We start from the raw sequence: 15036 nt of genomic DNA, 5'->3' as shown, positions 1-15036 counted from the left end.
AATTGAGACTCAGACAGTTAGATTATGATAAAGAGTTGAAACTAGGAAGGATCTGGAAATTACGAGACTACCTAAAGAGGGCATGTCTAAATGGAATTGAGTAGGAAGTAAAAGGCTGTGAACAGATGACCAACATGGAATTACAAAACTTAATTCTCACTGGGAGCAACTGAAAATATGCTCACTCTTAATTTTTGTTTAGGATGAGCCATAAAGTTTGTGTTTCCATTAATTATCTTTTTATCTCTCAGTTCAAATCAACATCAAATAAGAACGTATCTGTGGTAGGATGGATGGTGATGATGGCTGATGACCCAGAACATCCAGATCTCTTCTTGCTGACTGACTCTGAGAAAGGTGAATCATTAGAATAACTCACTTTGAAGGTACTGCGCACACATAACTTTCAGCTGGCCAAAACCTAGTTTAAGTGGAATACTTGACCAGGAACGTGTTTGTATACTTTTATGTCTTGGGAAATATTTCTGACACTTAATGTATAGTAATGATGCTGGTATTTTTTGATATCCGTATCTATTATAAGCATATTTTCTTTGCTGCATGGGCATAAGCTTGAAATTAAAAGCCCAAGAAATCCCTAGAGAGGTTAAGAACCAGGCAGGGAAGAGGAGAGGGAATTGGAGAATCTATAAGCCATGATTACTTTAAAATCTCAGAGATTTGCACTATATGCAGTACCCCTTCATTTGTACCCTGAGATTGTTATTCTTAAGTTCTAAATGTGGCAGAGGTTGTCCTCTAAATGATTTTTATTCCATTATTTTTAATAAGTTTATTGGTTATTTGACTCCTGTCACTTTCCAAATAAGTATGATGTAGAATACTTTGCTTACAAGTAAAGAGAGACTTACAGATGAAATGATGGGCTGTTGATCATAGGAGTTTTGTAAGTGGATCAGAGAAGTAGGACAGTGGGCCGGTTCGAATCAGATCCCACCTCCTGACCCCGGTGCGTCTTTAAGTGGAGAGCGCGCACACAGGCCACAGAACAGGCCCTTCCTGCCGGGATTGCTGCGCCTCCTTCCTAACAATTGCCACTGTGGAGGAACCCCTCAGAGGACGCCAAACGGGAAGTTCTTTCATACCTGCCCGGAAATCTTCTGTCACAGCAACCCACCACTGAAATCATCCTCACTGACTGTGCAGTTAAATTCTGATGTCTATTTATTCAGAATGTATTTTCTATCAACAGACATTCTGCTTTTAGGATATTATAGTATTTTAAGTGAAAACTTCAGCAAATATGTTAGATACAGAAAAAAGTAATAGTAATAAAATGTCTTGTTTGAGATGAAATAGATTGATTTATAGTTAGGCCTCTCTAACATTCATAATTCAAAGTCCCTGCCCCTGCCCCAGTCCCCAAATCCCAAAGACATTGTTTATAAGATTACGTTTTAAGGAGATCATTTTCATTGGGTTTACTTAACAAATTCTTTATTTTCTTTCAATTCCCTTAGTGTCCTTGATAGAACTATTTCCAAGTAGCCAAGGCTTCTGTGACATCGATACTAATGGCCTTTTTGGGAGGAGGAGAAAGTAGATAAATGGCAGCTATGACCAGCTTAATTGTACATGTGTCTTCTATTCAGATTGATCTAACATGTGCATCTGAGTTTAGCAAGTAAAACAGCGTTATTTAACATTAAACATTTGGTGAGGAAAAGCTGTTGCTTCTGAAAGTGAAAAAGTCCTTTGAGTGTTCAAGTCTCAAAGGCAAGCTCTATCATGGCTAAATAAAGGTCAGGCTCTTGGGCCATCAAATTCAATTATAAAGGAAAGAGCAGAATTCAGTATGAATTGGGAAATAAAAAGAACTTAGGTCAATGAAAAAAGAGAATAAAGCTCAACTTAGGGCAGCCTTTAGGACATGAATCCTTTTTTTCAGTTTATTACCTTAATACATACGATCATATATATTTATTATGTGTCAGTCTTGAATTAGTCAACATAAGTTCTAAATACACACAACATGGATGAATTCCTAATTTTCTAAAAGAGGAAAATGTGGCTTTTCATATTTTCCCAGCAAGCCCACAGTAGACCTGGAAATCTGTAATAATTTTGGCAACTATAACAGAAAAGTAAGAGCACGGTTGATATAGATATTAGGTAATTAATCCCTAACCACATTAAATACATGATGTTTAAGTGTCAAACATGCTAAAGTGTTTTCCCTGTAAAATTTTAATATTAACAGATTCTTCATTCTCTGTCACCCACAGAAATCTATAGGAGCCAAACAATTCTTTTATTTAGGTACACTTTAAAGAGCACTTAAGGAGACAAAAATACTTCTCTACCAATTCATAAAAAGCAAAATAATGGCTGTTGGAATAAACGATAGCATGTAAATGTAGCATAGAGAACTCTTTATTTGTGTCAGAAAATCAGGTGTTAGAGGCACAGAATTTTGAAACAAAATTCTAGTCACGTTTTAGTTTGTTCTTTGGTATCTGCCCGAATATTTTATGTCAGAGTCCTTAAAATTTTGCTGTTTTCCCCCTTGTTTTTGGTAATTTTAGGCAATTCCTACAAGTTTCAAGCTGGCAACAGAATGAACGCGATGCTGTGGTTCAAGCATTTGAGTGCAGCCTGCCAGAGCGACAGACAGCAGGTGAGCTCCTCGCCTCCATCCTCACAGTGGGGTCCTGTGTTTAACAAGTTCCAAAGGGAAGTAAGTAGATTACAGTTTCATGAATGAAGAGGGAAAACAGTATTGTTTTTATTCTTACGGTCACTGGTCAGCAAGATAGGAAGGAAGTCCACATTTTAGTGAGGAGATGGTCAATAAAAAGCAAACAAAGGGGCGCCTGGGTGGCTCAGGCAGTTAAGTGTCTGACTCTTGATTTCGGCTCAGGTCCTGATCTCACAAACCAGGTTGGCCTCCATGCCAACAATGCAGAGCCTGCCCAGGATTCTCTCTTCTCTCTTTCTGCTCTTTTCTCTTTTTGCTCTACTTGCTCAGAAAATAATAAACTTTAAAAAATGAACAAATAAAATTTGAAATGCTGAAAACTATATATAGAACTATAAAAACTATATTTAAAAAGTAGAATTACGTGATATGGAGACATAAGAGTAGACACAACTTTATTTTTTTTATTAAATCCTAGAATTATTCATTTGATTTCTTATTTAAATCCAAGGTAGTTAACATATAGTGTAATAATGATTTCAGGAATAGAATTTAGTGATTCATCACTTACCTATAACACCCAGTGCTCCTCCCAACAAGTGCCCCCCTTCATGCCCATCCCTCACCCAACACCCTGCCAGCAATCCTTTTTGTTCTCTGTGTTTAAGTTTCTTATGGTTTGTCTCCCTCTCTGTTTTTATCTTATGTTTGCTTCCCTTCCCCTATGTTCATCTGTTTTGTTTCTTAAATTCCACATATGAGTAAGATATGCTGTCTTTCTCTGACTAATTTCGCTTAGCATAATACATTCTGGTTCCATCCATGTCATTGCAAATGGCAAGATTTCGTTGTTTTTGAATATATATATATATATATATACACACACACACACACACGCATATATATACCACATCTCCTTTATACATTCATTAGTCAATGGACATGTGGGCTCTTTCATACTTTGGCTATTGTCCATAGCGCTGCTATAAACATTGTGGTGCATGTGCCCCTTTGAATCAGCATTCCTGTATTTTTTGGATAAATACCTAGTAGTGCAATTGCTGGGTCGTAGGGTAGTTCTAGTTTTAATTTTTTGAGGAACCTCCATACTATTTACCAGAGGGGCCGCACTAGTTTGCATTCCCACCAGTGCAGAAGGGTTCCTCTTTTTCCACATCCCTGCTAACACCTGTTGTTGTCTGTTGTTAATTTTATTTTTTTATTTTTTTTTAAATTTTATTTATTTTTTAAATGTTTTAAAAATATTTATTTATGAGAGAGAGAGAGGACGTGAGCAGGGAGGAGCAGAGCGTGACAGAGGCACAGAAGCAGGCTCCAGGCACTGAGCTGTCAGGACAGAGTCTGACACGGGGCTCAAACCCACAAACCATGAGAGCATGACCTAAGCCAAAGTTGGAAGTTTAACCAACTGAGCCACCCAGGCACCCCCTGAGTTGTTAATTTTATTAAACAAATTTTTTAATGTCTATTTATTTTTGAGAGAGGGCAAGACAGACTGTGAGCAGGGGAGGGGCAGAGAGAGAGGGAGAACAGAATCTGAAGCAGCTTCCTAATTTTGAGCTGTCAGAACAGATGCTGATGTGGGGGCTCAAACTCACAAACTGAGATCGTGATCTGAGCCGAACTCAATGAACTGAGCCACCCAGGTGCTCCCCTGAATTGTTAATTTTAGCCATTCTGACAGGTCTGAGGTGTGAGGGGTTATCTCACTGTGGTTTTGATTTGCATTTCCCTGATCATGAGTGATGTGAAGCATCTTTTGATGTGTCTGTTGGCCATCTGGATGTCTTCTTTGGAAAGTTTCTATTTATGTCTTTTGCCTGTTTCTTCACTGGATTATTTGTTTTTTGGGTGTCAAGTTTGATAAATTCTTAGGTTTTGGATACTAACCCTTTATCTGATATGTCATTTGCAAATATCTTCTCCACTTCTGTCTGTTGCCTTTTAGTTTTATTGATGGTTTCCTTTGCTGTGCAGAAGCTTTTTATCATGATGAGGTTCCAATAGTTCATATTTGCTTTTGTTTCCCTTGCCTCTGGAGACATGTCAAGTAAGAAGTTGCTGCGGCCGAGGTCAAAGAGATTGTTGCCTGTTTTCTCTTCTAGGATTTTGATGGCTTCCTGTCTTAAATTTAGGTCCTTCATCCATTTTTAGTTTTTTTGTGTGTGTATGGTCTAAGAAGGTGGTCCAATTTTCCCAACATCATTTGCTGAAGAGACTTTTTTTCCATAAAATATTCTTTCCTGCTTTGTCAAAGATTAGTTGGTCATACGTTTGTGGGTCCATTTCTGGGCTCTCTATTCGGTTCCATTGATCTGTGTGTCTGTTTTTGTGCCAGTACCACACTGTCTCAATGATTACAGCTTTGTAATACAGCTTTAAGTCCAGAATTGTGATGCCTCCAGCTTTGGTTTTCTCTTTCTGGATTGCTTTGGCTATTCAGTGTCTTTTCTCTGGTTCCTACAGAGAAAATTCTACAAATTTTAGAATTGTTTGTTCTAGCCCTGTGAAGAACACTGCTGTTATTTTGATAGGGATGATTGAATTGAATATATAGATTGTTTTGGGTAGCATTCACATTTTAACAATATTTGTTCATCCAGTCTATGAGCGTGAGAAGTTTTTTTCATTTTTTAGTGTCTTCTTCAATTTCTTTCATAAGCTTTCTGTCATTTTCAGTGTATAGATTTTTCACCTCTTTGGTTAGGTTTATTCCTAGGTGTTTTATGGCTTTTGGTACAATTGCGAATAAGATCAATTCCTTGATTTCTCTTTCTGCTGCTTCATTATTGGTGTATAGAAATGCAACTAATTTCTGTACATTGATTTTATGTCCTGCGACTTCTCTGAATTCATGTATCAGTTCCTAGCAGGTTTTTGGTGGAGTCTTGGGTTTTCCAAATAGAATATCATGTCATCTGCGAAGAATGAAAGTTTGACTTCCTCCTTTCTGATTTTGATGCTTTTTCTTTCTTTGTGCTATCTGATTGCTGAGGCTATGACTTCCAACACTATGTTGAATAACAGCCATGAGAGTGGACATCTTTGTCATGTTCCTGACCTTAGGGAGAAATCTCTCTGTTTTTCTCCATTGAGGATATTAGCTGTGGGTCTTTCATATATGGCCTTTATGATTTTGAGAGTATGTTCCTCCAATTTTCTTGACAGTTTTTATCAAGAAGGAATGCTATATTTAGGCACAACTTTAAATAAGAATGAGGGGCACCTGGGCGGCTCAGTCGGTTAAGCATCCAGCTTTGGCTTGGGTCATGATCTTGCAGATCATGAGTTCCAGCCCCCCATCAGGCTCCATGCTGACAGCTCAGAACCTGGAGCCTGCTTCATATTTTGTGTCTCCCCCTCTCTCTGCCCCTCCCCTGCTCACTCTCGGTCTTTCTCTCTCTCAAATATAAATAAACATTTTAAAAACTTAATAAAGAAATAAGAGTGAGCACAGAGCTCTCCCTGAAGACATTGCCATGAATGACAAGAAGGAGCAACCATGCAAAGATTAAGGGGAACAGAGGTCTGGTAGAGGGAAGAGAAAGTTCAAAGTTCCTGAAACTGGAATGAGCTTACGGTGTTCAAAATAGGCAAATGAGGCCATGTTGGTAGAATACAGTGAGATGCAAAGGAATATAGTGTCAGAGAGGGTAAAATTTAGATGGCACTTTAATAAAAATTATTCTCCTTCTTCTTTATTCTGTTGACTTGATGTGGATTCCTATGGCTGCAGTGAAACCCAAAAAAACCTGATGGATTTGTTTGTTTTTATTTTACTGAAACAAAAATGTTCTAATTCAGAGGCTTTTGCTGCAAAGGAAAATGAAGCCACGGTGTTGTTTTCCCCAAACCCTGCTCCAGATGTAGAGTTGAACCATGAATTGGTGGAGCAGACATGAAATAAACATAGCTGCAGTTATGGAACTATGTGTAGATTTTTCATACACCAGTTTTTAGTTGAAGACTATTGCCTTAAGGTACTGAAATTCAGAAGTGTTATCTGTAAATTTTGAATAATATAATACACTATACATAAGTTTATATCATTTATAAAAGTATTTTTTACCCTATGCTTTCAGGGCCTAAGTTATTACCCCTTTTTTGATAAAGGAAGAAACTAAGTCTCAGACATGCTTAGTGACCTGCACAGGCTCAAACAAGTAAATACCTCTATCCTTTAGAACGCTTCTTGCTAAATATTGTTAGAATAGGCCTTGTTCTCTTAGAGTTTTCATTTTAGATATTTATAGGAAAGACTAAGAGCAGTTTTTTGGTATCATTTTTAGCACCCTCTGTTAAGGACAGGAAATACCCTAGAACAAAGATAACTTTCTTGCCTCTGTCAGGTTAGTGTCTCGGACAGAATGAAAGAAACAGACCTCATTTTCCTGGACTAAGCTTATGTGCAGCTCAACTTGCATTCCTTAAATGTGCTTAAGGTATTAAGTGTCATTTTTTTTTTAACCTCAGATTTCAAGATTAATCTAGAAAGTTGTATTCATACCAACATAAAGGTTCAATTTCTTTTACTATATTAGTGGAACTTACAGATAAAAAAAAAAAGTCAACCAAATGTGTATAAATGGGTTTTATTGATTTGTCTCTATACTTGGAAGAATTGGAGTAGTAGCAAATGTATAAATAGAAGCTGTGAAATTTGAAAATTTTTAAAAGACGACTCTGATTCACTCAAATACAACACCTTAAATCACATTCAAGGAACTTAGGAGGAAATGAACTTATGCCTTATTTAAATATGGGTTTCTTGGGGCGCCTGGGTGGCTCAGTTGGTTAGGTGTCCAACTTCAGCTCAGGTCATGATCATATGGTTCATGGGTTCAAGCCCCGCGTCGGGCTCTGTGCTGATAGCTAGCTCAGAGCCTGGAACCTGCTTCCGATTCTGTATCTCCTTCTCTATCTGACCCTCCCCTGCTCACACTGTGTCTGTCCCTCTCTCTCTCTCTCTCTCTCTCTCTCTCTCTCTCTCTCTCAGAAATAAATAAAACATTTTAAAAAAAGAAAATAAATAGAGGTTTCTTATCACCAGACCTGAGAATTCATACTTTAAGCACTTTTGAGCATTTGTATTATAATTTTTTTTAAGTTTATTTATTTATTTTGAGATAGAAACAGCACAAGCCAGGGGAGGGACAGAGAGAGAGGAGAGAGAATCACAAACAGGCTCTGTACTATCAACGCAAAGCTCAATGTAGGGCTCTAACTCATGAACCGTGAAATCATGACCTAGGCCAAAATCAAGAGTAGGGCACTTAACCAACTGAGCCAGCCCAAGTGCCCCTGTATTGTATTTGATTTATAATTCAGTTGTGATTGTATTGTTANGCTTTTTTTTTTTTTTTTTTTTTTGAGTATCCTAGGTTTTCAGAAAAAGATGGCTGAAGTGTGAGAACTGTTAAGCTGTTTTAAAGGACAGAGAAATGACCACTGAAAGAGGAGTATGTCTCCCAGTACAACTTAAGAATACTGATAGAAAAGGTTAAGAGTGTTTTTTATCATGGCAAAGCCCTCTTTATCCTTGACTAGAGGACTCATCAACTGATTTTTAAAAACAATATATATTCCTATTTCAAAGAAATGTGCAATATCTCCCCACTAAAATGTGAACTTCGTGGCTTGTTGCTGATTTCTGTAAGGAATGAAATATGATTCCATCCAGTCTGTAAGCAGCAAACTATTATATGACCTGTTGATTTTTTTCAGAGTCACAAAATGTCAGATCAGAATTTATCTAATGATGAGTTTTACTCCTTCATACTTATCTTCATGATGATTTCACAAAGAAATTATAAAGAATTTATAATGTTCATTATAAAATGACCTGTGATTTTAAAATGTGCGTGTAGGAATTCATGGGAATACGCATAATGAGAAAATAGATGACGACAAGTACATTTGTTTGAGTCTCACCCTACTTGAGCCGTACTTCTTTTCTGATTGATTTCTTCACTCAGCGAGCATCTGCTGAGCCCTCGTGTCAGACAAGAAGGACACCGTCTCCACCCTTTCTCCTGTTCCAATTTCAGTTTTTTGGAAAGAGAGTATTAACTCAGTGATTTTCTCAAAAATGTTCTAGCATATTTTATTCATTATTCATAAATGATTGCAGTACCTTCTGTCACATTCCTTCTTTAAAGAGATATTTGGGCTTAATTAAAATGATGGGAAAAGATAAGAAATGATACTTCGAAAAACAACTTTCAAATACTATCAGTTCTGTAATGCTTATATTTTTAAGGTTCCTACAAACTTGATGACTTTTGAGTAAAAGCCTAAGAAAGAAGCGAGGTGAACTGTTGCCCCTAAGTAAGAGCAAGAAGCTGCTGGAGCGCCAGCTATAAACCAGTTCTGTGCCAGAAGGAGCCCAGAGGCTCCATCTCAGCCTTGGGAATTCCGAACCAAAAAAGCACTAATTTCAGGGAATGAAGTGAGCTATTCCCAGAGAACAAATTGGAGTTACACATCAAACTGCCATGGACCACGCTTCTTTTCTCCAAACTGACCTGCAGAAACCACTGCCTTAACAGAATGAAAGGGAAACCAACATGAAACACCAAATAGTGCGTGTGACTCTTCCGGCGGTGCTGTGCTTGGGGTAGATCGTAGCTGACTTGCATTTCTTTTAACTTTGTACTAATTTTGGAGGGGGGATCGCCTTTTTTAGAAACACTTTACAAAAGAGAAACTTATTTCTTATGGGCTGTGTGAGGGGCTGGTTTTGACCTGAGGTGTGAAGACACCTGCCTGAGGAGTAGGGTGCCAGCAGCTTACCTGAAAGGCCGCTCAGCTTCCAGGAATCTGCAGCCTCCCTGGCTTTCCCACAGCGAGAGTTTAGAAACTAGACGTGTTCACAATGTGAGTTGTTGGGGTTTGTTTGGAATTGGGGGTGGGGTTTGCTTTGAATGAGGGGAGAGGTTTTCTTTAACACTAAAGTTCTGAAATTTAGTACTGTATGGGGAACCTCATTTCCTGCAGGAGGCATAAAGGCTGAGTGTTCCTATTCCAGACGCTCTTTCAAGTGGGCTCCGGAAAACATGGGTGTTTTTAACTGGGTTTAAAGTTCAACCTTCTGTTTGAATTCATTGTTGGACCACAGATCTGCTTAGGAAAGAACCGTAATCCCAACCTAAACTTCTTTGAGATTTTACAATAATTACATTTTTTTCAAGTTAATTGAATTATCCCTTCTACCAGTCACTGGTGATTTTTATCATCAAGGTGATGTATTGATGTTTCATCAGAATATTTTCTCTTACAGGGTGTAATGTATACAATGCCAGTTATTTTTTTTATTCATTTTCATTATTTTTGTTAAATAGGAGATTCAGGATCACATTTGTTTATAAGAGCTTTCACATGTGTATGTGTATATGTATTTTATTATAAGGTGTATGAAATAATTTTAAAAGGGAAAAAGGGGAAAGATTGAGATTCTGGGAATCTTAAGTATCAAAACTTTCCTTCTCCTATAACTTTCCTTTATTACAAAACATTTTTCTGAAAACTTAACTGTTGGTCCCTGCCATGAAACCCTTGTTTCCTCACTAGTCGATCAAGCTGTTTTGTGAGAGCTCTTCCATGCAGCAGTACATTTAATTTCCAGAATAAATGTTGAATTGAAAAAAAAAAAAAAAGTTCAAAGGTGAGCTGCCTTAGAGTTTTAACAAAACATGGCACTTGAACACAGGCTATGAGTGAGATGCTCTCAGCGGAGGCTCCCTGTACTTTAGCAGCGGCCCAGAGTAAGAAGTGCTTTTTGACTGACACCTTCCAGTAAACTTGTAATACTTTGGGCCGCACATAAAATGTCTCACATTCGCATTCTTAGAGAATTTTATACTTTTTTTTTTAATCATAAATATTTCACTCTTGAAACTTAAATATTAAATAGAAAATATTGCCCACAGAATAATTAGCTAAAAATCTAGCCAAAGGAAAGTAGAAGAGTTTTGGGAAAGGATATGAACAGTTCACATATTTTTCTCATATAGCACAGTTAGAAATACCATTATTTCTGGTTTTGTGGAAAGTTGCATGGGCTAGAGAGGGCAAAGTGTTGCCTGTGCTGAATGAGTTTTTGGTTAATGACCTCCTGAGATTAACCCACGTTGGGTACTTAGAAAGACACCATGTGCATAGCCAGCAGTATTACTATATTGACCTTGCACATCTTTCTTTTGTTTTGCATTTTTTAAAAATTCCTTAATTTGTCTATTTCTCTTCAGAAATAAGTGTTTTTAATAGTGTACGTGCTTTTTAAAAATACTGTGGATGAAAACCCTGTGGATTTTTTTATTATTATTTTCTCATAAATAAGCTAAAGTAGATACATCGTAGGTTAACCATATTTGTGGAGATTTGCAACTGGAAGTCAGAGCCTGACATCACTCAGTTTTGCCAAAGAGAGAGCTAAACTGGAAGATGTGTTTGATATTTTCAGCTCTAAACATGAAGGGATGCTTGCACAGAGAAAGAATAGCGTTCACATGTGGTGAGCAGTCCCTATAGAGAACTGCGACCTCCAGCTGACCGCAACTCTGAACGTGACCGTGCAGTAGAAGTAGCCGTTGTGCTTCTGTCTTCGACTCTGTCTATTCAAAAGATCACACATTGCTTTTGAGGATTATTTTAGCATTTGAAGCAAATGGAAAACAGTGAAAAAAGTGAATTAAAATAGCATAGGTGAGTTTTTGATCTGTAATTCACCAAATGATGTAACAATTCAAGCAAAGACCATAGATTGCCAAAATATATTAAATATTTAGGTAGTTTATTAGTAGGAAGATGAAATTTTTTTCCTCTTATTAAGCCTACGCTTAATAAATTAGTAAACCAGTGACTCAAAAGCTTGAGACTTCTATCAATATTACACTCATTTTTTTTCTCTCCTAGCTGAGAACAACTCATTAGAAATTCCATTACAATTTAAATTTAAGCTAGTTTACAATAAGTATAAATATTGGCATATGATACGGCCTGGTGTAGTAGTATATAATACTAGCCAAAATACAATTTGAGACACATCTCCTGTAACAGTTGATTTGGACATGGAAGCTTATTTTTCATACAGAAGTAACATTAGTTTTAAAAATACAACTATAAAAATACCCGCATAATAATGACCTTCAGAGCACTAGTTTCTGTTTCATGCCCCCTGCGGGTTTAGACTTTACATTTTTTTTTTTTTTTTTTTTTTTGATTTCTTCCCTCTGTAGGTATTACTTTTACTGTGATCTCCAAACTATAAGAATTGAAAGAGAATTGATCAAACACACCTTCCTATAGCATTTCCCTCACTATGTAAATAATACTAATTCTATAAACATTACAAAAAGGGATCCAAACAATTTGAGTATTTTTTTCCTCCCTAGGTATGTGCTTCAGTGACAGTCTTTTTTTTCTTCTGTGTAGAAAATGCCATATGACTATTGCACCACCTTTTGTATGGACTGTCGTGGTATTGGGTCCTCCAGTGTATCAAGAGTTAGGGTGTTCGTAGCTGCAAAGTTTAAATACGTGGCTTTATTCCTCTCCTGGGTGACTTAGAGCCCAAAGAGCACTATTGTTGCAGAAGGGAAAACGCGGACAGTCTCTGGTGTACACGCTCTGTGTATTAGTTGAAACCGGGGCCCTCTGGGGGCAGCCTGGCCTGTCTCTCTCTTNTCTTCTCGTTTCTTGAGGCACATTTCCTTTCCAGCCCGTTTTTTTTTTTTCCAGCCCGTTTTTAAACCACCCTATTACCTTCTGCAAACGGGGGGTACCAGTGTTGCTTAACAGAAGATAATCGTTAGTAAAAGAAGTCCTCTGTTTCAAAGGCTTTTGAAATCATTGGATCCCTTTTTGAAAATGAAGCTGAATTCAGCTGTGCCCAGTGGAACTATAGTATTGCTGTCGCATGAACAAATGATACAGAGCCAGTGGTGAGGTTCACCTGACTTCTTCAGTGGTCTTTTAGGGTTTGCTTTTATTTGCTCTCTCTTCTTTTGTACCATTTTTTTCAGACATAAATTTATGATTTTACAGCCAGAGTGGTATTCTGTTTTTTCTAAGCTTTGAGAAAAAACATGGTTACTTAATCACAGTGAGGATCATTGTTCCCCACGTGAAGTCAACCTTTTTTAAATGATTTAATAAGTACTTTTTGGTTTTGCTCCCCTAAAAATGGCTTGTGACTAAAGTGACTTTTTTTTTTTTTTTTCCCTTTCGAGGATTCTAATGAAAGATCTTGTGCATGCAAACTCTTCAGGGTATCAGAAGCAATTTCATTACGCCAGTATCTCAAGTGGTAGTGTGGGGAAATCTTGGTCAGTGCCTTAACCATTTGAAGACCAATTTTAGGGCATCGAATGTGACGATAACCCTCTGTCCTGTTGCTCCTCTGATGCCTAGAGCGTGTGCTGTCCCGTGTCACCAGCTCACTCCTTCCCACGGCAAGTGCAGCACGGCCTGCGCACGTGCCTCCAGGCCATCGCTGCCTCCTCCGTGGTCTGGAGTCCTTTCACACAGCTCCCTCCCTGCCCCTCTCCTGCCGGGTAGGGGTAGGAGGCTAAAACCAAACCCGCCCAAATAAACCTTTCGATGAGCACTGTTAAGAATAGCTTCGAAGAGCATCCAGCCAGCCGAGCTTGGTTTTATTTTTTGTTATTGATGTTGTCGTTTTGAGCATAGATTTAATTATAAAGGCCTTTCAGAGAAATCACTGAAAGAATAAATTACAGCCAGAAAGCTTTGTTGAGATTTTATTAAAGCTACCGAAATCTTGTAATGAGAGTCTCTTTGACAAAAAACGAGATTTGGATTGGTTCATTCTTACATTTAAATAAGACTCAGAACAGACAGGCCGTCACTCAACTGACCAGTTCTTGTCTGCTTGAAAATATTATGGCAGGAAAGTGAAAATAACTCTTAATATATAAATTAAAGGGAAGCTAAGAGACTAAACTAGCTTTGTCAGGCAGAACATAACTTGGAAACATTTTGCTTCTGAGACTCTTTCAAGATCTAGAGCGTCTGTTGTTCAATTGAGTCAAGATGCTATTTTCACATTTTTTAAGGGCTAGTATGTTCCAGAATACAGAAATAGATATCATCTTTAAAGGGTTAACTGATCCTTAAGGGTTATTAGCAGGATTTAAATTTTGGTTCTAGTCACCTGGCCTGCAGGAATGGACAGAATGGAATGCATAGAAGTGCTTTGGGATCAGACTTTTAATAGACCAGCAGAGATTTTCATAAATATTACCTGTGCTTTAGATACTGGCTAAAGAATATTAAGCTTCCCCTAGAGATGCCACCTATTAGAAGTACTCATAGAGTCCAGGAATTATTGACTTATCAGGTCTGACACAGTAGCTGATCATAAGTCACCAGACCCTCAAGAATTTCTCCATCTTGATTGTTAACAAATGTATCGTTTTCTAGCCCGCTGAAGCGTGTATGTGTGGGGAGGACTGGGTAACTCGTTCACAGTGTCCTCTAAAGGGGATAAACATCTGTAGGGATAGGTACCCAGTGACGGTGGTAAACCGGGAAACACAAGCCATTTTTATTCCTTATCCCACGTAACCTGAGGTACTCCAGGGATGAAGCGCTCGGCTGCACTATGACCTCGTGAGTGATGTGCAGCTTGGTTCCTCTCTCATTTTTTGTTTCTGTTTAAAATGCACATGTGAGTGTGAGATCTTCAGTGTGTTTGCATAAGCTGACTTAAAATGAATTTAAGTACAGTTTTCTGAAATATTTCTATTGAAATAAATTACTTAAAAATACAGATTGTGTGGGGATAATTTGTTGCCATATTTACATTTTTATCATTAACTTTTTTTAATCTTTTCATTATTTATTCATTTTGAAAGAGGGAGAGCACAAGCTGCAGAGGAGTAGAGAGAGCGAGAGAGGGAGAGAGGGAATCCTGAAGCAGGACTCGGTCCCACAAACTGTGAGGTTATCACCTGAGCCAAAATCAGGCACTTAACCGGCTGAGCCACCCAGGCTTCTGTACCGTTAACTTCTAAAATGCATTGTATTGTTAAGTTTCAAATAAGTTCTCAAACGTGATATTTTTTTCTTTCTAAACTAATCAACAAGGTTTTTATTGGGACAGGAAGCTTCTGTCTGGGTACACGTCAGTTGCTCTTCTCTGTGCTAGAACGCGGGTGCGCTCTGGCAGGTTGACAGATGGGGTCTGGAGGAATAGAGGTCGTGAATATAATATTTCCACCTTCATCTCCACGCTCCAAGCATAGGAGATGATAATGAACAGCCCCAGAGAGGCCCTCTTCGCTAATACATACTGTATTTCACAGAGTTCTAAAACCCGGCATTGTATTGTAGGA

The 15036-nt window shown here is 38.0% G+C and overlaps 1 protein-coding gene across 7 annotated transcripts in view; it reads left to right on the top strand.

The window, feature by feature from the left end:
- RALGPS2 (Ral GEF with PH domain and SH3 binding motif 2) overlaps positions 1 to 10335 on the top strand; it is a 149444-nt gene extending 139109 nt beyond the window's left edge. For 4 of the 7 annotated variants that reach the window (XM_077763306.1, XM_077763300.1, XM_077763301.1 and 1 more), the window contains 3 exons: positions 252 to 357; positions 2547 to 2638; positions 8062 to 8372. In XM_077763306.1, the coding sequence (XP_077619432.1) occupies positions 252 to 357; positions 2547 to 2638; positions 8062 to 8100 (237 nt within the window). In that variant the 3' untranslated portion in view covers positions 8101 to 8372. Of the gene's footprint in view, positions 1 to 251; positions 358 to 2546; positions 2639 to 8061; positions 8373 to 8547; positions 8797 to 8939 lie in introns of those variants that run through there. The other 3 variants (XM_077763307.1, XM_077763305.1, XM_077763303.1) reach the window with 2 other exon arrangements.
- Positions 10336 to 15036: the final 4701 nt, after the last annotated feature.

This window comes from Crocuta crocuta, unplaced genomic scaffold, assembly GCF_008692635.1.
Source record: "Crocuta crocuta isolate KB4526 unplaced genomic scaffold, BGI_CrCroc_1.0 scaffold3, whole genome shotgun sequence".
In the NCBI taxonomy this organism is placed as follows: domain Eukaryota; kingdom Metazoa; phylum Chordata; class Mammalia; order Carnivora; family Hyaenidae; genus Crocuta; species Crocuta crocuta.
This window is presented reverse-complemented; position numbering and strand designations above follow the sequence as displayed.